Source organism: Lontra canadensis, unplaced genomic scaffold, assembly GCF_010015895.1.
Source record: "Lontra canadensis isolate GAN:19392208 unplaced genomic scaffold, GSC_riverotter_1.0 scaffold6, whole genome shotgun sequence".
In the NCBI taxonomy this organism is placed as follows: Eukaryota; Metazoa; Chordata; class Mammalia; order Carnivora; family Mustelidae; genus Lontra; species Lontra canadensis.
The window spans coordinates 19,506,623-19,533,617 of NW_022631000.1; the positions used below are offsets into that span (position 1 = coordinate 19,506,623).

Genomic DNA, 26,995 nt, shown 5'->3' on the forward strand with positions numbered 1-26,995 from the left:
AAAAAAAAAAAGGAACATCCCAAAATAACCACCTTCATTAAGATTTAAAAAAAAAATCAGACTCCAGAGTTGCTACAATATATTATCTGAAATGTCCAACTGTAAAAATATTTAATTTTTTTTAAAAGGAAGAAAAGATAAAAGAAAACGTGAGACATACAGACAACAGATAGAGCTGACCCTACTCTTGGGTTTAAAAAAAAAAAAAGCAGCTAATAGAAAGTGACTCTGGGTAGACACAGCTGTTAGATTTAGCAGACAAGAATACAAAATAGCTAGTCTACTGAAAAACATAAGGACCTGAAACCACAAAACTCCTAAAAGAAAACAGAGGGAGTCCGTAAGCTTCCTGGCACTGGTCTTGACAATTATTTTAAAATTTGACAGCAAAAGCAAAGGCAACAACAGCAAAAATAAATAAGTGGAATTACATCAAATTAAAAAGCTTTTGCATAGCAAATAAAATCAGCAACAAAATGAAAGGCAGTAATGGGAGTACGTAATGGGAGAAAATATTTTCAAATCATATATGAGATAGGGGTTAATATCTAAAATATATAAAGAATTCACACAACTCAACAGCAAAAACAAACAAGCCAATTAAAAACTGGGCAAAGACCCAAATAGACATTTTTCCTAAGAACACATACAAATAGCCAACAGGTAATGAAAAAGTGTCCAACAACACTAATCATCAGGGAAATGCAAATCAAAATCAAAATGAGATATCATTTCATATCTGTTAGAATGGCTATCATCAAAAAGATAAGAGATAAAGTGGTGATGAAGATGTAGAGAAAGGGGAACCTTTGTGTACTGGTGGTAGGAAATTAAACTGATGCAGCTACTAAGAAAAACAGTATGGGGGTTCTTCAAAATATTAAAGATAGAACTACCATGATCCAGCAATTACACTTAAATCATTATTTTGAGGAGTTACCTGTACTCCCATATTCACTGCAGCATCATTCACAATAGCCAAGACAGGGAAACACCTAAGTGTCTATCAACAGATGAATGGATAAAGAAAATCTGATATAGATAGAAATATCATTCAGCCAGAAGAAGGACATTCTGACATTTGCAACATGGATGGACCTTGAGGTCATTATGCTAAATGAAATAAATCAGAAAAGAAAGACAAATGCTATATATCATTTATATGTGGAATCTAAAAACCCAAACTCATACAAAGATACTAGAAGGGTTGTCACCAGGAGCTGGAGAGAGGGGAAAAGAGATGTTGGTCAGAGTACAAACTTCTAGTTATAACATGGATAAGTCCTGAGAATCTCACCTATACACCATGGTGAATACAGTTAGTAACATCATACCTTACATTTCAAAGTTGCAAAGTTGCTTAGATGTTCTCATCACAAAAAGAAATGGTAATTATAAGGTGTGATGTTAATGGTATGGCGGTAATCAGTTTGCAATATATAAATACATCAAATGAACATACTGTACACCTTAAACAAACACAATGTTATATATCAATTATATCAATATAAAGCCAGGAAACTTTTAAAATATGGAATAAGTATGTTCAAAGAGTTAAGGGAAATCATATATTAAAAATTAAAGAAAAATACAACAATTACACAAGTAGAAAATTCCAAATAAAGAAATACTTTTAAATACTTTTAAAGCTTGGAAACACTAGAGTTGAAAAGTTTAACAAAGTGAAAGATTCAAGATATGAGATGATATTTTTTAAAAAATCTGTGAACAATGGGCACCTGGGTAGCTCAGTGGGTTAAAGCCTCTACCTTCAGCTCAGGTCCTGATCCCAGGGTCCTGGGATCGAGCCCCACATCGGGCTCTCTGCTCAGCGGGGAGCCTGCTTCCCCCTCTTTCTCTGCCTGCCTCTCTGCCTACTTGTGATCTCTGTCAAATAAATAAATAAATAATCTTTTAAAAAAAATCTGTGAACTTAAAAACAAAGAAATAAATTATCCAATTCAAAGAACAAAGGGAAAAAAAAGACTGTGGAAAAATGAACAGGGCCTCAGAGGCCTCATATGGGATAATAGCACACCTACCAACATATGTATAAAGGCAACATCAAAAAAAAAAAAAAAAGAGGAAAAAGAAAAAGGAGGAGAAAAAATTCGAAGAAATAACTGCTGAAAACTCCCAACATTTGATGAAAAACACTAATCTACTGACCACAAAACTTAATGAACCCTAAGCTAAATGAACCCCAAAAGGATAAATACAAAGCGATTCACATCTAGGCACATTACTTTTGAACTGAAGCCACAAAGAAAAAAAAATCATGAAAACGGTAACAAAAAATGGTTTCTAACATACATGGGAAAAATAATGCAATAAGCAGCTGATTAATCATCAGACTGATAAATGCCAGAAGGCAAAAAAATAAGATAAAATAAAACTTAAAAATCCTGACGCACTTGGGTGGCTCAAATGGTTAAAGCATCTGCCCTAGGCTCTGGTCATCATCTCCAGGTCCTGGGATTCAGCCCCATGTCAGACTCCCAGCTCAGCAGAGACTCTGCTTCTCCCTCTCCCCCTGCTTGTGCTCTGTCTCTGTCTCTCTCTCTCTCAAATGAGTAAAAATCTTAAAACAAACAAACAAACAAACTAAAAATCCTGTCAACCAAGAATGCTACATACAGAAAAATTATTCTTCAAACATGACAGGAAAAATACATTCCCAGATTTATTTTTTTTTTAAGATTTTATGTATTCATTTGAGAGAGAGAGAAAGAAAGAGAGCGCACACACAAGCAGGGGAGCGGCAGAAGGAAATGGAGAAGTAGGCTCCCCGTAAGCAAGGAGTACAACAACGTAGGGCTCAAACCCAGGACCCCAGGATTGTGACATGGGCTGAAAGCAGACGTTTAACCAAGCAAGACACCCAGGCAACCCACCCCCCCACTCCCAATTTATTTTTAAGTGGAAAATATTCTACAGTAGAAGACCTGACTTTAAGAAATACTGATGCATGGGCACCTGGGTGGCCCAGTGAGTTAAAGCCTCTGCCTTCGGCTCAGGTCATGATCCCAGAGTCCTGGGATCGAGCCCCACATCGGGCTCTCTGCTCTGCAGGGGACCTGCTTTCTCCTCTCTCTCTCTCTCTCTGCCTGCCTCTCTGCCTACTTGTGATCTCGTCTGTCAAATAAATAAATAAATAAATATCTTTTTAAAAAAAGAAATACTGATGCAAGTTTCTCAGACTGAAAAGAATGACATCAGGAGATAATTTGATCCACAAGGAGAAATGAGAGCACCAGAAATGGTAAATATAATTAAGAAAATATAAAGACTATAAATATATTTTTTTCTTTTCTTCCCTTTATTTCACTAAATGCATATATTAAAGCAATTACAGTAATAGTGTATGATTAGGTTTATAACATAAATAGATGTAACACACGTGACAATAATGGCAGGAAAAGAGGGATGGGAAAATGAAGCTGTACTGGTGAAAGGGTGCTATGTTTTACTGGAATTAAGCTAGTGTAACCTGAAGCAGACATATAAACTGAAATGTACACTGTAATTCCTAAAGTAACCACTAAGAAAATAATTTCTGTAATGCTTAAAAAAAAAAAAATCAACCCTGGACCCACAATGGTACCTTAAAAAATGAAGGCAATACATGCAAACAGAGCAACAAAAACATGAGAGAGAAACAGAACAAAGAGGACCATGGCACAGGTAATTCCGATCCTAACAAAAACTACATAGTATGTAATTAACTAAGCACACAATCAAAAGCAGAGATGGTCAGACTGGATAAGAAAGAAAACTCCAGCTACATTCTTTCTATAGTAAATATACTTTAGATTCAAAGACACAAACAGGTTGAAAGTAAAAGGATGGAAAAAGCTACACCATGCAAACAGCAACCAAAAGATACCTGAAGTGGTAATGTTATTAGCAAAGTAAATTCTGAGAGCTAGAGATTCTCCCATGTCCTACCAGATAAAGTCTAAATCACTTCATGTTTTAGTTCCTTCCTACTAGCTTCATCCTATCTTCTACTCATAACCAATGTGATCACAACTAGATGCCACTTCTCACTCTTTCTGACCATATTATTTCATCTCCAATTCTAAGCCACTGATTACACCATCACTGGAATGTTTATACCCTCCCTCCCACCTACACACATTCTACCCATCTTTAAAGTTCCTATTTAACTCCCACCTCTTTCACAAGGCCATCCCCAGCTGCTCCAACTCACTAATTTCTGATCTCTAAATTCCTGCTGCACCTTGAAATATTTTGGAATTTATTATATACTCTCTTGGTTCTTTTTATTTTTGCAAACTATATTTCAGTGCTGTTATATAAAAGAACACTTTTCAAAAAGTACCTTATAGAAAGCAGATATTACATTGCAGTGACTACAGAAACATACACACACACACACACACACACACACACACACCCGCATGTCCAACTAACTTACTATATAAGTGCCTTAACAGGAAAAGCTGAATTTTGTATCTTCCTATATCAGTCACAGAGCTCTCAATACTCTGGTTACTGTCTTTCATAGAATAAATTCCATTTCTGTAACTGCTTCTATTCTTACAACTTGCTACAGACCAGTATTTTCCAAATTGTGGGTTCAGCCAATCAGGATTGAGAAGGGGGTAGTAAGGAGAAGAGAAGGGAATAAGAACTTTAATATAATAGGACTATGGACTTTTTAACCAAACTTATTTCCATTATTTTTCTGTGCACTGGTTTGTAATATAAAATGTATTTCTTACTATAGGATCATAGTTAATAACTTAAAATCCATTGTAGAAAAATAACCTGTCTATATAAAGGCAATTTTTTCCACTATAGAAAAGATAAGGGCCCCTGGGTGGCTCAGTGGGTTAAAGCCTCTGCCTTCAGCTCAGGTCATGATCCCAGGGTCCTGGGATCGAGCCCCACATCGGGCTCTCTGCTCAGCGGGGAGCCTGCTTCCTCCTCTCGCTCTCTGCCGGCCTCTCTGCCTACTTGTGATCTCTGTCTGTCAAATAAATAAATAAAATCTTAAAAAAAAAAGATAAAAAGTTATTGGTAAACTAAATTCTTACTTACCATTCCCATCTAAAAAAATAAAGTAACTGCTCAAGATGGAATAAATACCACACCCATATAAGAAAACCTGAAAGCCACATTTAAAGGAAAAATTATCCTTTTAGTTTAAGCAATAGTCATTAACATATATCACCTTTTTAAAAAAGATTTATTTATTTATTTGACAGAGAGATTTTACTTATTTATTTGACAAGTAGGCAGAGAGGCAGTCAGAGAGAGAGAGGGAAGCAGGCTCCCTGCTGAGCAGAGAGCCCAATGCGGTGCTCCATCCCAGGACCCTGAAACCATGACCTGAGCAGAAGGCGGAGGCTTAATCCAATAAGCCACCCAGGAGCCCCTATCATCTTCTAAATAGACAGAGGTTATGTTCATTTTGACATCATTTGACACATCACACTTCAAAAGAAGAGGAAAACAAAAACAAAAACTTCCAGAAGCTAAAAAGCATTGAGTCAAGGGATTCCCAAAAGGGTACTTAATGCACCCTTATATAAAGTCCATTAAAGGAAAAGCTAACTGTCAGGTGAATTCACAACCAGCAAGTAATAATACTGTGGACGTATGGTAGGCAGCCTATGGCTATCATCTTTTCTTCTTCACCGAATTTCATTCTGTTGGATCTTTCCTACCATAGAAAGCTCCACTTTCATAAAATATAGTAAAATAGCATTGACTTCAAAGGTTTTGGCTCAAATAACGACTCTGGTTTTGGCTTGGGTCATTATCTCAGGGTCATAAGATCAAGTCTCAGTTCGGGCTCACACTCAGTAGAGTCTGCTTAAGGGTCTCTCCCTCCCCAACACACTCTATTCGTGTGCACATGCTCTCTCTCTCTAAATAAATAAATAAAATATTAAAAAAAAAAAAAGGATCACCCAGAGTTCCATCACCCAACCTTTGTAATCACATTAGGACTGAAAAATTGTTTAATCCCTCTCTAAATCTTTGATTACATAGTAAATTTGGACCCTGCAATCGGCTAAAATATCTCAAAATAACTCCACGCATACAATAATTATTTTGAAGGCAACTATGTGTCAGAGCCAGGACTCTGAGTGTATAGAAATTCATAGTCCTTAAATATTTCATATTCTAATGGGTAAGCCAACCCAACAATTACAACACAAGTGAAAACTCTAGCTCACTTGGAAAGTGCTACAGGTAAATGGGGATTGGACCTAAGAAAAATTTGCTTATTAGTAACTTGAAAAATCCTGGAAAGGGGCAGTGGAAAGTCTAAGAAGTCCGAATACTACAAGTCATAAGGAACCACTGATCTGCTCTAAGCAAGAGATTTGTTTTGGGAAGATCACTGGTTCTGAAAAAAAATTCTTTTTTTAAGGAAGAGAAGATAAATTAAACCAGGAGTTGCACTGAGGTAGAAAAAGTAAAGACAGATGCAACAGAATGAGAGATTAACTGAGAGGCAGATCAACAGTTATTTGATCACCTGCTGCTACAGGTTTGGTAATTGAAAGGAGGGGGAGTGATAACTATCAAGCTTCTGACTCATGTGACTATTAACATGACCGTAGAGTTCACTGGCCTAGGAAGCTGTTTTAGAAGAAGAAAGGAATGAGTTTAGTCTGAGACATGTTTACTGAAATGACTGAAGGACACAGATGGAAAAGTCCAGAAAGCAATAGGATACGTTCATCTTATCCTCTAGCAAGAGGTCTAGATCGTTCTTGAAACCACAGGAATAGATAAAATTGCCTGTAAATTACGAAAAAGAAGTAGCCAGAGTTTCCAGCAGCAGAGAAGTCTATAAAGGACACTAATAAACTGGTCAGGCAGTATAATCTGGACAGTGAAGTCACAAAAGCCCCAAGACAGGTAAGACATTCTCAAGACGATCCTGAAGAATATCAACATATAGGCAGACAGATGAAAAAGAATCATACAAGAGAAACTGAGAATGAGCAAGTATGTAAAAGATGAGCCACTAAAATAACCTAGCATAAGGGTCAACAAACATTTTCTATAAAGGGCCAGATTATAACTACTTTGGCTTGCAGGCCATAGTCTCTGTGCAATTACTTAACTCTACAGTTATGGTGGAAAAGCAGTCAACAAAATATGTAAAGGAATGGGCATGCCTATGTTCCAATAAAAACTTTATTTACAAAAACAGGCAACAGGCGCAGTGTGCAATCTCCTGCTCTAGAAGCCAAGGACAGAAAGTTCCCTATATATTCAATGTCTTTCACACTTACTATACATACATTGATATATTAAATAATATATTTCTTACATATACCATATACAGAGTGGACTTTCTAATATCAACTAATGTTCTGGAAATACACAATAACATTTTTCTTTTACATTACTGTAATTAGATAGTATATAAATAGAAACTTAAATTGTGAATTATAGTTATAAAATACAAACTGCTCAGGCAAGCTTAAAATTTTCTACAAAGAAATCCCAAATTTATAGGAATAATAAACAGGATTCATGCATGCAAATTTTCCCAATCAGTCCCACAAACAACTTGCTCAGCACAGAAAGGGAAAAGGAATGGGAAACAACAGAAAGGATGCCTGAGAGCCTAAAGGACTTCTATTCCCAGCCAGCTAATATGGAGTGATGTAAATATAAAAATTAGGGTTCTTAAAAGCTCAGTTTTCAAAGGCCTGAGCATGTAAGTCAAATCTAACCTAAACGCAACACTGCTTTAACCCTGTATCACTGAAATATTATTATTAGCATAACAGTGATGGTGCCAACAACTACAGGATTAATGAAAATCAAGAGCCAGGTACCCTGCTAAGAGCTTTACCTTCCTGACTTCATTTAATCCTCTCCATAAACCATTTGAGTAGGCAACAGTATCAATCCCCACTTAGAAAGGGGGTGAAGGCATAGTGAGGTTAAGAAATTTGCGGTCAAAGAGCAGGGACAAGATTTAAACCAGGTGTGTCAGATTCCTAAACCCATACTCTTAACTATCACAACAAGATGTAAGTCAATTACATCAACTTCATTTATTACTATATGCTTGAGGAATACAGTGACAATAAAGGAGGACTTCTGTACTGAAACCACTTACAATTCAAAATAAGACAAGTACACAAGTATCAAATAATGATACCACATAACAGAAAATGTTAAGTGCCTTTAGAGGTGTCAAAAAAAAAAAGAAAGAAAAAAGAAAAGGATGTGGGGGGCACCTGGGTGGCTCAGTCGGTCAAGCGGCTGCCTTCAGCTCAGGTCATGATCCCAGGGTCCTGAGATCAAGCCCTGCATCTAGCTCCCGGCTCACTGGTGAACCTGCTTCTCCCTCTCCCTCAGCTGCTACCCTGCTTGTACACTCTCTCTCTGTCAAATAATTAAATTAAAAAAAAAATCTTTTAAAAAATGATGTGAGAGTTTTGAAAATATAAAGAACACTTCTTCATTACATTTAAAAAGGTTTTTCATGAAAGCGCCCACGGTAAGTTGCATATTAACTAGCAACTCCTCCCTGGGACCATTAGCTTTTCTGAATATATGAACAAAAACTCAAAAACAAACAAACAAACAAACAAAAAAAACCCTCTTCCTCGCTAAGAAGAAACTAGAAAGGAGACAAATCATCCTATATACCACCAGAATACAACCCAACTAAAAACTCAGGCTACTATAGGGATTGTGCCTATATGCTATAAATTATGATTTCCACAAAAGAGATCAACAGTTGGTCACTCTTTGAAATGCTTTCTCAAAAAAAAAAAAAAAGGAAAGAAAGAAATGAAATGAAATGAAATGCTTTCTCCACAATTTTTCCTTCCTCCCTGGCTAAATTCACTGTTTCTTTTACTAGTTCTTTCTAATCTCTCTATTTTCTAAATAACAGAATAGACAGAACTTGGGGTCTCACCTCTTTTCAACTACCTCTATGATCTCTTCCAGTCTCAGGACTTTGAAGGCTGATGACTCCCAGTTTTATATCCCCAGACTAGATCTCTCCTATTACTCCAGAATCTTTCAGTCAACTAACTACATGTCAGTTCTTCTAACATACATCTCAATTTGACATGTCATAAGCTAAACTCCTGATCTTCCTTAAACCTGTTCCACTTATATCCTATATCTCAATTATTGATCATTCGACTATTCCAACTGTGCAGGTCAAAAATTTTGAAATCTTGAATCTTCTTTCTCTGACCTCACATTCAATCTGTCAAGAAATACTGTTGGTTCCACCTTTAAAATATATCCAAAGGTCACATGGCTGGCTCCACCAGTAGAGCATGCGACTCTTGTGAGTTTGAGCCCCACTCTGGATTACTTAAAAATAAAATCTTAAAAGAGAAAGAGAGAATGAGAGAGAGAGAGTGTGTGTGTGTGTGTGTGTGTGTTTCTCCAAGATTCCAGCAATTGAAATCTTAGGCGTTTACCCCACTGAAATGGAAATTTATGTTCACACAAAAACCTATAAATAAATGTTCATAGCTGTATTATTTAGAATAGCTACCAGATGTCTTTCAACAGGTAAATGGATAAACAAACCATAGTATACTACACTATGAAATCCTACTCAAAAAAAGAAAAAAAACTATTTATTGATATATGCAACAATTTCAATCAATCTCCAGCGACTTGTGCTGAGCAAATAAAGCCAATCCCAAAAGGTTACATGCTGTATTTGATTCCATTGATATAACATTCTTGAAATAACAAAATTACAGATAAGGGGAACAGGTTACTGGTTATTTCAAGGGTTTAAACTAGGGGTTAAGAGTGGAGGAATGGCAGGAAGATAAATTGTTATGGTTATAAAAGGGCAACATGAGGATCCTTGTGATGAAGGAACTATTCTAGTGAATACACAAAACTACATATGTAATAAAACTGCATAAAAGTGTATACACGTGCATATACACACGCACAAATGAGTACAAGTGTAAGTGGGGAAATCTCAACCAGATTGGTGGATTATATTAATGTCAATATTCTGGTTGTGACATTGCACTATAATTTTGCAAGATGTTGTGACATTGCACTATAATTTTGCAAGATGTTACCACTGAGGGAAACTGGGCAAAGGACACATGGGATCACTGTATTATTTCTTACAATTGCAGGTGTATTTACAATTATCTCAATATAAAAATAAGTGTGTGTGGGGTGTGTGTATGTATCTCCAAGAAATGATCATTTCTCACTACCTCTCTAGTGTAAGTCTTTCAGCATACCTCTGCTCAGCTATATGGTCTTTCGGCTTCCCTCTGTTGACCTTACATCTATATTTAACAAAGCAGGCAGAGTGATCTTACGTAGTCAGAGTGACCTTGCATTTTAAAATATAAGATAGATAATGGGATTTCTCTGCTTACAAACTCTAGTGGCTCCCCACTTTGAAGAGATTTAAAGCCAAAATCTTTGCAGTGGCTAACAAGGCTTCTACCAACTACACTACCCACTGAAGAAAACATTTGTTAGTCATTTATTTGAAAAGGGATCTGTATTCAGAATAAAGAACTCTACTCAACAATAAAAAGACAAATAAAATGAGCAAAGGAAGGACTTCTGGTTTCTAGTCTAGTATGTAAGGAGCTTGTGAGTCATCCCTCTCATCTTCACAACAAGAAAAGAGCTGAACAAACTGAAAAATCAACAACTCTTCTTAAATCCACCAAAAAACTGAGGTCACATGGCAAACTGCTGCCCTAAAAACTAGAGACAGACAGGTAGATACACAGAATCACAGCTTATTGGAACAGAAGTCCAGGAGCAGAAATTGCCTAAAGAGCCAGTACCAGTAGAGAAAAACTTAAACTGTAATTGACATAGAAGCAGTCAGTATGAACAAGTCTCAGAGTTAAAAGTTCCAGAGAGGGACACCCTGTGCTTTTCTCAGCTTTATCTCTAGGATCTCTACCAGATCCTTACAGTGAAGATCTAGGAAAAACCTGCAGGAAGCAGATGAGAGAAAACCGGCCCAAAGTATTTATTCTGTTCTTACCACCTGCCCTCAAGGAAAACTATTCAACCAAAGCGAAGTGGGGGGGGGGGGGGGGGGGGGGGGGGGGCGGTAGAAATACCCAATTCTAACCTCATCTAGCTCTCCATGTGTAAGAACGAAGATATAAAACTCCAGCCCCAAAACTTCAGCCCCGTCTAGCCTTCTTATCTCACCTATGAGGGAGGAAGATGGACAAAAAACTGAAAAGCACTTATAAAGGTCAAGCCCATAGCACAGGCTCATTAAGAGACTCAGACCTGATTTTAAGACTACAGAACATTTTTCCTCCTGTCACACCTTACCACCAGGTCAATAGGATTCCTCTACAATAATGGGGAAATACAATGGAAACAAATGCATGTCTCAGAATTTATTTAATAAGTCTCTCAGGAAATCCAAAACATGGCACACCAGACTAAATTTCAGCTTCTGACACCTACAGCTGACATCTACAGCTACAACAAACACAGTGTAACTCGTGCCAGATAAACATAACTCAAAATAAAGGTCTATTACCTAAGTAACATTTACTGAATATATCATATCCAGCTTCTAATGTAAAATTACAAAGAAGAGTAAAAGATGAAAATCAAAGCGTGAACACACATAGCAGGCATCAGGATCACTGAAATATAGTGGGGATGTTGAAATTATCAGACTAGGAATTTAAAACAACTGATTAATACACTAAGGGCTCTAATGGAAAATGGGTAACACACAAAAACAGATGGGTTATGTAAGCTGAGAGAGATGAAACTAAAAGGATTTAAAAGTAAATGCTAGAAATCAAAGCCACTATAACAGAAATTAGCAATACTTTTGATGGACTGATCAATACACTGGACAAGGCCAAGGAGAGAATCAGTAAGCCTAAAGAAATGTCAACAGAAATTTCTAACACTGAAAAGCAAAAAGAAAAAAAAAAAACAAAACAAAAACAAAAAAGAAGAGAATATCCAAGAACTATTGAGGCAATTATAAAAGTTGTAACATATGCATAATGGGAATGCCACAAGGAGAAGAGAGAAGGGAACAGAAAAAGCATTGGAAGCAACAACTGAGAATTTCCCCAAATTAAGGTCAGACACCAAACCACATGTGCAGGAAGCTCAAAAGACATAAAAGAGGATTAATACCAAAAAAACTATACCTAGGTATATCATATTCAAAATGCAAAAGATCAAAGACAAAGAAGAAATCTTGAATGAAGCCAGAAGAGGGAAAAAAACCTTTCTCATAGAGAGGTAAAGGTAAAAATTACATTGAACTTCTCTTCATAGGTCATGTAAACAAGAAGAGAGTGAAGTAAAATATTTAAAATGTTGAAAGAAAAGGGGCTTCTGGGTGGCTCAGTCATGAAGTGTCTGCCTTCAGCTCAGGTCATGATCCCAGGTCCTGGGTTTGAGCCCTGCATCAGGCTCCCTGCTCAGCGGGAAGCCTGCTTCTCCCTCTCCCACTCCTCCTGCTTGTGTTCCCCCTCTCACTGTGTCTGTCTCTGTCAAATAAATAAATAAAATCTTTTTAAAATAATAATAATAATAAAAAATAAATAAAACGCTGAAAGAAAAAAAAAAAAAAAACAAAAACAACCAATCTAGAATTCTGCACCCAGTAAAGTTATTCTTCAAACGTGAAGGAGAATTTGAGACTCTCTCAGAAAACAAAAATTGACAGACTTTATCAACAGCAGACCTGCCATCCAAGAAATGTTAAAAATAAAAAATTCATCAGAAAGATGGAAAATGACATAGGCAAGAATTCTGTTATCTATGTAAAGAAAGAAAAAGCACTAGAGAATTAACTGATCTAGCAGCAACCGTTCAAAATAATAACAGTGATATTGTATTCAGTGATTATAGGTTATGGATTAGTGAAAATAATGACAGCAGTGTTATATGGAATGAAAGGCAGAAATTGGAAATATTCTGTCATAAGGTAAGTGCATTATCCATGAAAGAGTACAGTTACTTGAAAGCACACTTCAAAAAATTGTAAATGTACACTGTAGACTCAACTACAACCACTGAAAAAGGTTTTAAAAAGTGTAATAGATAATGTGAAGGAAGAGAAAAACATAATCATATAAAATGCTTAACTAAAAATAGATAAAGCAGAAAAAGAGAGGAAGAAAAAAGAAGAAACAAGGACAACAAATAGAAACAGTAACAAATATGGCAAAAATATGATCCAACTATATCAATAATCTCTTTAAACATCAATGGCTTAAATACAGCAACAGAAAGAGAACTTACACAATGTTGTATGTCAATTATATCTCAATTTTTAAAAATAAATACTAATTTAAAAATGAATTTAAAAAAGAGTCAACTATATATAATCTACAAGAAATCCATTTAAATAAAAGATATACACAACTTAAAAATAAAAGGATGGACACAATTTTAAAATTACAGGCCAATATTCCAGATGAATACTGATATAAAAATCACCAACAAAATACCAGCAAACCAAACAACAGCACACTGAAAGGATTATACACCACAACCAAGTTTTATACCTGCAATGGAAAGATTTATACCTGAAATGCAAGGGTGGTTCTACATACATCTATCAATAATTGTGAACACACCACATTACCAACAACATGAAGGACAAAAACCAAATGGTCATCTCAACTGATACAGAAAAAGCATTTAACAAAACTCAACACCCTTTCATGATATGCTCGACAAACTAGTAATAGAAGGAAATTGCCCCAGTATAATAAGCTGTATACGATGAAAAGCCCTCCTTAACCTCCTATTCATTGGTGAAAAATTGAAATTGAAAGCTTTCCTTTAAAACGAAGAACAAGGCTAGGATGCTCATTTTTGCCACTACTATTCAACATAGTACTTGAAATAATAGCCAGAGCAGTTAGACAAGAAAAATAAATAACAAAAGGCATCCAAATTAGAAAAGATACAAAATTATCTCTGTTCACAGAGATGATCTTATATGTAGAAATTCCTAAAGAATTAAAAAAAAAAAAAAAGTCTGTTACAACAAAGAAACAATTTCAGCAAAGTTTCAGCTATAAAATGAACACTTGCATGATTTTCCCAGTCATTCTCTTGGCAGCAGTCACCACTGGGATGTAAATATCCTTCCTCCCAGGGTCACTGAAAATATATTTACTGAGCACCTATTATGTTCCAGAATTTGTTCTAAATGCTGAAGACAGTGGTAAGCATGACAGACGAAGTCCCTGTGCTCACAGACTGTATATTTTGATGGGGTTAATTATTATTACAGACAATAAACAGGCAAATAAATAAATACGGTGATTTTAAAAAATGAACACTTAAAAATTGGTTGTATTTCTATACAGTAACAATGACCAATCAAAAAAGAAAGCAATCTCATTTACTATAGCACCAAAAAGGATACGGTGTTTAAGAAAAACCTAACCAAGGAGGGGACTTGTACACTGAAAACTGTAAAACACTGCCAAAAGAAATCAAAGAACATAGAAATAAATGCAAAGACATCCCATGCCTATAGCTTAGAAATTTAAACATTAAAATGTCCATACTATCCAAAGCCATATAGAGACTCAATGTAATCCCTATCAAAATTCCAACGGCATTTCTTTTTGCAGTAATAGAAAACCAAAATCCTAAAATTTTATAAAGAATCTCAAGGGACCCCAAACAGCCAAAACAATCTTGAAAAAGAACAAAGCTGGAAGTCTAATAATTCTTTATTTGAAAACAAACTACAAGCCAACAGTAATCAAGACAGTATGGAAATAGCATAAAGACAAATATATAGACCACTGGAACAGAAGAAACCAGAAATAAACCCTTATGTATGGCCAAATAATTTTAAACAATGGTGCCAAGACTACAAAAGGGGGGAAAGACAGTCTCTTAAGCATATGGGTGTTGGAAAAACTCAACCAAGAAGCAAAAGGATGAAGATGAACCTTTACCTCCACCACACACAAAAACTGACTCAAAATGAATTAAAGACCTAAACATGGAACCTGAAACTATAAAAATCCTGTAAGCAAATGCAGGGGAAGAGATTCAGCACACTGGAGTTGGCAATATACTTAACCTTTGGTGACTGGCTTATTTCACTTAGCATAATGTTCTTAAAGCTCGTCCTTGCTGTGGCAAGTGATAGGATTTCCTTCTTTTGGGGACACCAAAAAGCACAAGTAACTAAAGCAAAAATAGACAAACGTGACTACATCAAACTTAAAAACTTCAGACTGTCAATCGTAACAATAAAAGCACAAACTCACATGTGGAACCCTTTAAGAAAAAGAAAGAAAGAAAAAGCCAAACTCTTAGAAACAGAGGGTAGAATGGTGACTGTAAGGGGTAGAGGAAATGGGGAAAATAGAAAGCCATCAGTAAAAAAAAGATGAAGGAATTCTGGGCATCTCATATACAACATGGTAACTACAATTAATAATACTGTATTATATACTGTATTATATGCTTAGAGAGTAGATCTTAGGTGTTCTCACTACACATACATGCATGTGCAAAAAAAGCTAACTATGTGAGGCGATGAATATGTTAATTAACCTGACTGGGGCAATCACTTCACAATGTATACACAGATCATCACACTGTATGTACCCTTTAAATATATGCAATTTATTTGTCTACTAGACCTCAATGAAGCTGGGGAAGGAAGAGTTCAGCAACAAATAAACAAACCTAGAAAAAATGTTGAGATGGTAAGTTTAATGTTATATATTTTTTATAATTTTTTTTTAAGTAAAGGGATGAAGAATGATACACCAGACTAAGACTAATCAAAAGAAAGCTGTAGTAGATATATTAATTTCAGGAAAAGCTGACTTCAGAGCAAGAATAATTATCAGGGTTAAAGAGGGCTAACATTACATAATGAAGAGATCAACTCTCAAAGAAGACAATTCTTAATGTGTATGCACCTAACAAAAGAGTATCAAGTATTTGAGGCAAAAATAAATAGAATCATAAGGAGAAATAGACAAATCCATTATTATATTTAGAGATTTAAATACCCCATTACCAGCTGTTGACAGATCCAGCAAGCAGAGAATCAATAAGGACATAGCTGAACTGAATGACACTATTGATCAATTGGATCTAATAAATATTTATAGGAAACTTTATCCAACAACAGCAGAATACATCCTCAACTTGATAAAGAACATCTATAAAAATCAACAGCTAACATATTTAATGGGAAGAAACTAGGTGTTTTCCTACTAAGAACAGGAACAAAACAAAAAAGACTTCTCATCACTCCATTCAACATTGTACAGAATACAATTAAGACAGAAAAAGGAAATAAAATGTATATAAATTGGAAAAGAAGAAATAAAACTATCTTTGTTTACAAATGACCTGACTGTCCATGTAAAAAATGTCTCAAGGAATTAACAACAAAACCTCCTGAAACTAGTAAGTGACTGTAACAAGACTGACTACAGGTACAAGTTTAAGGTACGAAAGTCAAATGCTTTCTTATATACCAGCAACGAACAACTGGAATTTAGAATTAAAAACACAATACAATTGGGGCGCCTGGTGGCTCATTTGTTAAGCCTTTGCCTTCGGCTCAGGTCATGATCCCAGGGTTCTAGGATCGAGCCCCGCCTAGGGATCCCTGGTCCATGGGAAGCCTGCTTCTCCCTCTCCCGTTCCCCCTGCTTGTATTCCCTCTCTTGCTGTCTCTCTCTCTCTGTCAAATAAATAAATAAAAATCTTTAAAAAAGAAAACCACACACAATACAACTTACTTTAGCACCCCTCTAAAAAGAAATACTTAGGTATAAATCTAACAAAATACATATGAGATCTACATGAGGAAACCCATAAAACTCTGAGAAAAGAAACCAAAGATCTAGATAAACAAACATATTTCACGTGCATGAATAGGAGGACTTAATAGTGTCAAGATGCCAGTTCTTTCTAACATGATCTGTAGATTCAATGCAATCCCAATCAAGATCCCAGCAAGTTGGGCGCCTGGGTGGCTCAGTGGTTAAAGCCTCTGCCTTCGGCTCAGGTCATAATCCCAGGGTCCTGGGATCGAGCCCCGCATCGGGCTCTCTGCTCGGCAGGGAGCCTGCCTCCTCCTCCTCTCTCTCTCTCTGCCTGCCTCTCTGCCTACTTGTGATCTGTCTGTCAAATAAATTAAAATATTAAAAAAAAAAAAAAGATCCCAGCAAGTTATTTTGTGGACATCCAATAATGAATCCAATATTGAAAAACAATCAAAAAGCTGTTACTAATCACCTTCAAGACTTACCATAAAGCTACAGCTAAAAAAAAAAACAACAAAAAAAAACAAACAAAAAAAAACACGGGGGGGGGAACACAGCATGATTTATAAACAAATACATCACTAGAATAAAACACAGAGCCCAGAAACAGCCACCAAATACAGTCAACTGAACTCTGACAAAGGATCAAAGGCATTTCAATGAAGAAAAGATGGTCTTTTCAACAAACTGCTGGAATAACTGGATAGTCGCATGTAAAGAAATGAATGTACTCACAGATTTTACACATTTCACAAAAATTAACTTAAAAAATAGATCATAGAAAAGGCAAAACTACAAAACACAAAGAAGACAACATAGGAGACAATTTAGGTCTCCTTAGGTTTGGCAGTGACTTTTTTGATACAACACCAAAGGCATAATCCATGAAAGAAAAAATTGACGATCAGACTTCTGATTAAAATTTAAAACTTCTGCTAATGAAAAGATAAGTCACAGACTGGGAGGAATCTCTACAAAACACATAGGTGAGAAAGCACTGTTATCCAAAATATACAAAGAACTCTTAAAACTCAACAGTAAGAAAATACGCAACCATTAAAAATGAGCACTGACTTGAAAAGACACTTCACAAAGAAGATACACAGATATCAAATAAGCATATGAAAAGATGTTCAACATCATATATCATCAGAGAACTGCAAATTAAAATGAGATACTACTGCTCTCCTATTAGGATGGCTAAAATTTAAAACACTGACTACACCAAAGGCTGATGAGGATGTGTAACAGAAAAATCTATTACTGCTGGTAGAAATATGAAATCTTTCTGTACAGTCACTTTGGAGGACAGTTTGGCAATTTATTGCAAAACTAAACAAACTCTTATCATACAATCTAGCAACCGCAACTTGGTATTTATCCAAATGAACTGAAAACTTGTATCCACACAAAAACCTGCAAATGAATGTTTATAGCGGCTTTATTCATAACTGCCAAAACTTGGAAGCAACCAAGATGTCTTTCAATAGGTAAATGAATGAACAAACTGCGGTACATGGATAAAATGGAATATTATTCAGTGTATTTCTCCCATTCAGTAGGTTGCCTTTTTATTTTGTTGATCATTTCCTTTGCTCTGCAGAGCTTTTTAGTATGATGTAGTCCTACTTACTTATTTTTGCTTTAGTTTGCTTTTACTTTTGGTGACAGACTGAAAAACCTATTGCCAAGACCTATGTCAAGGAGTTTACTATGTTTTCTTCTAGAAGTTTTATGGTTTCAGGCTTTATGTTGAGGTCTTTAATTTATTTTGAGTTAACTTTTGTGTTTGGTGTAAGACAGTGGTCCCATTCCATTCTTTTGCATGTGGCTGTCTAGTTTCCTCAACACCATTTATCAAAGAGACTATTCTTTTTTTTTCTCCCATTGTGTACTCTCAGCTCCTTTGTCATACTTAACCACATAGGCATAGGTTTATTTCTGTGCTTTCTCTATTCTGTTCCATTGACTTATGCATCTTTTCTTTTATGCCAGTATCATATTGTTTTGATTACTACAGCTCTGTATCGGAATTTGGAACCAGGGAGTATGATGTCTTTAGCTTTGTTCTTCTTTCTCAAGACTGCTTTGGCTATTCAGGGTTTTTCATGGTTCCATACAAATTTTAGGATTATTTGTCCTATTTCTTTGAAAAATAACAGGGGCACCTGGATGGCTCAGTCGGTTAAGCCTCTGACTCTTGGTTTCAGCTCAGGTTGTGATCCTGGGGTCATGAGATTGAGCCCTGCATCAGGCTTTGTGCTCAGCACAGTCTGGTTGGGATTCTCTCCATTCCTCTCCCTCTCTGTCTGCCCCTCTCCCAGCTCGTGCTCACTCTCAAATATATAAATAAATAAATAAGCTTTTTTAAAAACACAACTGGAATTTTAATAGTGATTGCACTAAAATTTGTAGATTACTTTGGGTGATGTGGACATTTTAACAAAACTGATTTCTTCCAATTCATGAGCACAGAATATCATTCCATTTATTTTTGTCTTCTTCAACTTCTTTCATTATTGTCTTATAATTTTCAATATTGAGTCTTTCACCTTGCAGTTAAATTTATTCCTAGGATTTTATCCTTTTCAATGCAATTATAATGAGACTGCTTTCTTTATTTCTCTTTCTGATAGTTCATTATTAGTGTATAGACATGCAAGAGATTTTTGTGTCTCCTCAGTTGTTCTAAAGATTTTTTTTGATGGAGTCTTTAGGGTTTTCTATATATAATATCACGTCATCTGCAAATAGTGACAGTTGTACTTCTTCCTGCCAATTTGAATGTCTTTTCTTTTCTGCCTAATTACTCTGGCTGCCTTATATTAAGTTTTATTCCTCATTCACTCAAGACATTCAAGCCATTAAAAACCAGAAAAAGGACATTCAAGACCATTTTTTGTGTCTCTGGAATAAAAGACACAATAAAACTATATATAATTTTAAAAGCAAAATCAACAGAACTCTTTGACAGCAACCTTTGTACAGTCTCTAAAAATTCAATTCATTAAAAAAAAAAAAAAAAACATTTTACTAGTCACTACCTATACACTTGGAAAGTAGCAGAAAAGGGTCTCTAACCCTACAAGGCTTGGTTTGGTAATAATGTGCCTCTCAAATCTCACACTGCAAGGAGCATCACTGACCCATGGCCCCAGCTGCTGAGCTCTCAAAGCCATTCCCCTGTTCAAACCATGCCATGCCAAGCTTCCCATGAACTGACTTCCAGAAAATGACTGCGTGTGGCAGATATATTTAAGGGAGACCTTTTCCCAGGAGACATTGTACTCCTCTGATGGTTCAACCTCAGGGTGAGATTCCCCACTGGTTTTGCTTTAACTTTCTTAGAGTTGCATTGCAGTGTAAGACCTTTCCTACTTAATGTCCTTTCCTCTCTCCTCCACAGAAGTTAAGACGTTTCTGTGACCCAAAGAATATAACTCCATATGACATAAGTAAAGATTACTATTTCTTTTAAAGTTGTTTGTCAGTTTTATCAGGAATAGATTTTCCACAAATGACTTAAAATAGTTATACAAATACATACAATTAGGTGCCTCAAAATAAGATTATCAAATTTAGGGGCACCTGGGAGGCCAGTTAACTGTCTGACTCTTGATTTCAGCTCAGGTCATGATCGCAGGGTTGTGAGATCGAGCCCTGTGTCAGACTCTCTGCTGGGCATAGAGGCTGCTTAAGATCTTCCCCCACTCTCTGCTGCTTCCCCATCCCTCTCTAAAAGAGAAAAAAATGTTTATTTAAAAAAAATTATCAAATTTAAGAGCAAGTAAAACGAACATAAAAATCCAAAGTAAACAGCCATTTGTAGTAATTCAGATGCCTAAAAATAAAAGCAGAATTTAGTTACTAGGAGTTTTAAAATTCAGAACATGTTCTCATAATACATTGTTTCATTTGATTCATACAACATGAGGAAAAAAAGGGAACACAATATTTATTGAGTTTTCTTCTGTGCCAAACAGTAGGCTGGGGCATTGTTGTAGTATAAAGCTGAAGCTCATAAAGTTAATGAATATGCTCTAGCTTACAAAGCTACTAATAATGAACACCCAAGGTCTTCCTTCCTCTATGCTGTCTCCACAATATCCATGCAGAGAATAATAATATAATAATAATCCCATGGATTAAATCTCTCCTCATTCTCAAAAATGGTAAATATTAAAAGTAGAACCCTATTCACTCTCTATTCACGATCGGACGATAGTTACACTTCACATCTCCACCCGCATATCCTGACCACAGAACAACTGAAACCAAACAGGAGACCTGAAACCTATGACTTAGTTCAAAGGAGAACTGAAATTAATAGTTAATGAGGCAAAGATCACTAATTAATTAAAAATGCAACTTACGGATTTTCAAATTAGAAAAGCCAGCCTTAACAACTGTCAGTAACTTTTGGGACCAATTAATCTTCGCCCTGATCTAACATCAAATGTCTCCCACATAAGGTACCTAGCTAGACTTTACCTCTACAAAACCACAAGAGCATTTTCTATCACAAGCACTTCCAAACCAGCCAAGTGAAGTAATTTAATTTCTGTTTAAGTAATTTGCCACAGTATGGTGGGTCACAGAAGAAAAAAAGGCATTCAAATTACAGGTAAAACACTACTGAAATTAGATTATACCTAAAATTCCTAATAGAAAAGCTCAGCGTCTTATATATAGTTTATGTGACTAGTGTGCAGGGATAATTACTCTTGGGTTTTGTTTTGTTTTGTGGGGTTTTTTTGTTTGTTTGTTTGTTTGGTCTCTGACTATTTTCTCTCTCATTTTTTTCACCAAAATAAACTGCCTCTCACCGATACTGGCAGGTTTTTCAGGATGATTTCTTTGACTGGACAAGGAGAAGACCCTATTTCAACCTTTTCTGGAAATACGTAATTATTTAGTGTAATCCCAGGCAGCAGCTATGTAAATCACAGAAAGGAAACTACAGAATCTTAAATTGTCATGAAAATTCCTACTATTTTATGATAATCAAGAAAAATGAATTGGCCAATATATAAAAAAAAAAATTTTTTGGAAACAGTTAACATTTAGCAAGGAAAACAAAGAATACTTAAGTTTCATAAAGGAAAGGTGATACAATGGAAAGAACTGAACTTGCTACTTTTTAGCATGTAGAAGAAAAAAACCCAAAAGATACAATAGCAACAAAAGCAATAAATATTTAGGAATAAATTTAACTAGAAATGTCAAAAGCCTATACAATAAAACTCCTGAAGCACACAAAAGTAAACTTGAATAAACAGAAAGATATCTCTTATTCGTAGATAAGCCAACATCAGAAATAGGTCAGTTCTCCCAAAGTTAATTTATAAGCTAATGAAATTTCAATTAAAAATATCAAACAGCTTTTTTATGGAATTATTCAAACTGATGCCAAAGTTCATATGGAAAAACAAACACTCAAGAATAGCTAGAAAACAGGGGGCACCTGGGTGGCTCAGAGGGTTAAGCCTCTGCCTTCAGCTCAGGTCATGATCTCAGGGTCCTGGGATCGAGCCCCACATCAGGTTCTCTGCTCAGCAGGGAGCCTGCTTCCCTTCTCTCTCTGCCTACCTCTCTGCCTACTCGTGATCTCTTTGTCAAGTAAATAAATAAAATCTTAAAAAAAAAAAAAAAAGAATAGCTAGAAAACACAAAAAAGGAAAGCTACAAGAATAGATTAGCTCTAGGAGACATTAAAACATACTTTAAAGCTCTATAATTAAAACAGTGTGGTAATGACAGAGGGATATGCAAACGACCTAGTCTGGAACAGAATGGACTTAGTAGAACAGAATGGCAAGTCCAGAAATAGACCAAGTACGTGTGGAAATTCAGCATATGATTGCAATACCAAGGCAAGTCACTGGAGCAAAGACACACCTTTAAAAAACTGTACTGAGCAACTAAATGGTTAATGAGTTAGAAAAGATAAAATTGTATCAGTAACTCATACCATACATAAGAATAAACTCCATAAATAAAGAATAAACTTCAAATGGATCAGAGAATTTAAATGTGAGAAGTGAAATCTTGCAACTACCAGGAAAAAAAAAAAAGTGAATTTCTCTATAACCTGAGGAAAAGGTTTTTCATTAGGAAAGTCTCTTTACTTACAACTTAAAACCCAGATATGATAAAAGAACAATAAATTTGACTCATGGGGTAGTGCGAGACTTTCATATGGTAGAAAAATAGAATATACAAAGTAAAAGTACTACATATATCACAAATAAAGATTAATCCATTATAAAAAATTGTTCAGAGCTAAGAGGAAAAGGCCAAAACCTCATTTTGAAAATGGGCAAAAAGAAAAAAGAAAGAAAAAAGAAAAAAAAAGAAAATGGGCAAAAAGAGAAAAAAGAAAAAAAGGACAATTCATATACACTCACAAAACCAAAATGGACCTTGAACAGGTGAAAAGACGTTAAACTACATTCATAATAATAAGATTATAAATTAAAACTACAATGAGCTACCATTTCTCAGCTATCAGATGAACAAAAAGATGAAAAAGTTAAGCAATGCATTTTGTCCACACTGGGGGGCAACGGGCACTCATATTACTGAAGAGAACCCAGTCTGGTTCAACCCTTATGGAGGAGAATTTAGCAATATCAAACAAAACTACATAAGTGTTTATGTTTTGACTCAGCAGTCTACTTCTCTTAATTTACCCTGAACACACACATCTGATTAAAACAATGAATATGAAAAGGTTTTTCATAGCAGCACCCCTAGAGATTATAAAATATTGAAAAGAAATTAAATATCCATACATTGAAGAATGGTTGAATGAACTCTGGAATACTATGCAGCTGGATGAGAAATATCTCTGAATTCATATGCAGAATATAAATTCTCTTATATATGTGCAGAATATAAATTTCTCTTATAGGTAAGAGAAAAGGCAAAGTACAAAAGAGTATCCCTAATATATTATCTTTTATGTTAAAAAGAAGCCAAGAAAATTACATTTAATTGCTCATTTGTGTTAAAGAAACCCAGAAAAAATGAACCAAAACACAATGGAAACATGACAGAGGGAACAGAGAGTACATGACATTTGTATATTTCTGGTCTTTGCAACCATATTAGTGTGTTTCACAGCCTGAAAATATAAATAATTTTTTTCTTTTTTTCTTAAAGAGAGAGATCACAAGTAGGCAGAGAAGCAGGTAGAGATAGAGGAGGAAGCAGGCTCCCCGCTGAGCTGAGAGCCCGATGTGGGGCTCGATCCCAAGACCCTGAGACCATGACCTGAGCTGAAGGCAGAGGCTTAACCCACTGAACCACCTAGGAGCCCAAATATTTTTTTTTTTTTTAAAGTCAAGTAAGAACAGCGATAACATTCTAAGAAGGGATACATACAGAAACAAATGAACCAAACTGTATTTCAAAGGAATTACTTAATCACACCAAAGGAAAAAAATTTAAAACAGTATCTGTTTAGAATCTGTTAGTGATGATAAAATATTTAGTAAAGCACTCTGCAGTCAGAACATGTGGATTCAAATACTTGCCCAACTTTCCACTTGCTAACTGTGTGACCCTGGGCAAGTTAATTTATAATCTCTGTGCGTAGGTTTTCTTATCCAAATAATAACAGTACCAATCTCACAAAACTAATGATAAGGCTCAAAATCTTAGTAAATCTTAGTAAATCACTGAGCATGTAACAAGAATTTGGTAAGCATTTGCTATTACCAACTACTAATAAAAACAAAACAAAACAAAAACCCAAAACACTGAATGTGTGGGCACCCAGGATACACATAATAAATATGGAGTCTTTGGGGGCGCCTGGGTGGCTCAGTCATTAAGCATCTGCCTTTGGCTCAGGTCATGATCCCAGGGTCCTGGGATGGAGCCCCACACGGGCCTCCCTGCTCAGCGGGAAGCCTGCTTCCCCTCTCTCACTCCCCCTGCTTCTGTTCCCTCTCTCACTGTGTCTCTGTCAAATAAATGAATAAAATCTTTAAAAAAAAAAATGGAGTTTCTGTCATGAAAAAATTTGGAATTTCACTAGTTTATGGACAATAAGTGTTCAAGGAATTTAGAACAATATCCACAGGCTCGCTGGAATAATGTGAGAAATTTCATAAAGGAGCAATCTGACAAGGGTCTTTATACTTGCACAAGATTTAGATTAGCAAGAGAATGGGAGTGATAAAGGAAGCTAAATAAAAGCAAAGAGGCCATAAAGACCAATATATTTCAAGGATAGTAGCACAGAAGATTTGGAAAGCTAACTATCTAGAGATAAGGCAAGACTATAGAAGCTCCTGAACATACTACTGAACTGAGCAGGCTTTTTTTCCTAGACTATGAGGAACCATAGAAGAATTGTGTGTAGGGAAAACAATATGACCCACTGAACTGTGGGGTTATTCTAGTGCTGGTAAGTGGAAGATCAGATGTAGAATCTTACTAGTGGGTAAGCCAAATAATGGCAAGGGACTGACTAGAATAGTAGTGATGAAAAAGGGAAAGAAGTCACCGATCATCAAGGCAGTGAGGAGGAAAAAAAAAATCAATGAAGTTTGATAACAACTAGATATGAGGTATGAGAGAATAGAAAAGTCTGAATGACAAGGTGAATGACAAAATCATTAGAAGGAAAAAGCAAAAAGGAATGGGAACCAACAGAAAGGATTTCCACTGGGTCTTAAACTCAGGTCAGTCTTAGGTAAGAAGCCTTGCCAATTTGAGATAACAAATCAAGATCCATAGGCATTTGGCAACAGGGGCCTAGTACTTACAAGAGTAAGAACTGAAGACAAAAGGTTTAAGAATTTTTTTTCTTAAAAAAAAACCTCTTTAGAATATTTGAGACATTCTAGAGCTAGTAGACTGTGGCTTTTCAGAGGAGTGATCATCTCATTTATTTTTATAGCCCTTCAAATTTGGCATAGTTGCTAGCACAGGTGTGACTATCAGTAAAAGACTGCATAAGTGGGAGAAGTAGAGAACATAACAGAGCTGTGTGGCTTGTTAACAGCAGAGTCTACTTTAGAGCCCAGGTCTCCTGACTCTCAACTATAGACCATAAAATAAGAGATGACGACCTCTGAACATTCATGCATAGGATCCCCTAGAGAGCTAGTGTAAGAAATGAAAATAAACTAAACTGTGGGGATGGCTGGTTTAGGTGGATGAAAGACATAAGAAAATAGCAAAGAAAATTCAGAGTTATTTAGGAAAAAATAAATGATAGTGTCGCATCACAGATTCAAAGGAAATTTTAAGAAAGGAAGTATAGTCAACTGTTCAAATGAGCAAACACCACAGGTAGTGTTTCTCTGTTCTCCTACACCAGTGAGATCCAGGTCACTTTTTAAAAGTATAAATTGAGAAATTTTCATCTACTTTCACAACATTTTAACATCACATATCACTCAGCAGTGGTTCAAAACTATTGCGCTCTTTAGTAAATTTTATCTCTATAAAATAGAAAAAAGGAAATAAAGTGTCAGGGCACCTAGGTAGCTCAGTCATTAAGCATCTGCCTTTAGCTCAGGTCATGATCCCAGGGTTCTGGGATCAAGCCCCGTGTCGGGCTTTCTGCTCAGCGGAAAACCTGCTTCTCCCGCCCCCACTCCCCCTGTGTTCTGTGTTCTCTCTCTCTCTCTCTCTCTAATAAAAAAAAAAAAAAAAAAAATAAATCTTAAAAAAAAAAAAAAAAAGAAAAGGACAGAAAGTCTCTATAATAAATTTGCACTTGAAGCAAAAAGAAATGAATGAAAAAAATATTCATTTACATCTATTGATAGCAACAAAATACATGAAATACCAAAGGTCTTACCTTAAATCTCTTGTCCTGCAATACTTTCTTGATGGCAACCAGTTCTCCTGAATCACAAAGTTTGGCTTGATATACCACACCAAATGACCCATTCCCAATCACTTTAGTGTCTGTATAGCTGACTTCTTGTGGCCTGTCTGGACCCTGCCCAGGAGTTGCCACCACTGTGGTCACCTTGCTGCCATCCTTGTCTCCTAAAAGAAGGAAGAGATAGAGAAATAAGAATTGTAAAGAATTAATTCATAAAAAGCAGAGAAAATTGTTTAACTATACAAAGTAAACTACATTCTTTACTACAAATTATTTTTATTTTTTTATTTTTATTTTTCTTTAAAGATTTTTTTTGTTTATTTGAGAGAGAGAGAGAATGAAAGGGAGC

The 26,995-nt window shown here is 35.7% G+C and overlaps 1 protein-coding gene across 3 annotated transcripts in view; it reads right to left on the minus strand.

Annotated features, from left to right (window-relative positions):
* The window catches only part of GSK3B (glycogen synthase kinase 3 beta), a 203,646-nt gene that overhangs the window by 108,223 nt on the left and 68,428 nt on the right, over nt 1–26,995 (minus strand). For all 3 annotated transcript variants that reach the window (XM_032852321.1, XM_032852318.1, XM_032852319.1), the window contains exon 2: nt 26,617–26,810. In XM_032852321.1, coding sequence (XP_032708212.1) covers nt 26,617–26,810 — 194 coding nt within the window. The remainder of the gene's footprint in view (nt 1–26,616; nt 26,811–26,995) is intronic.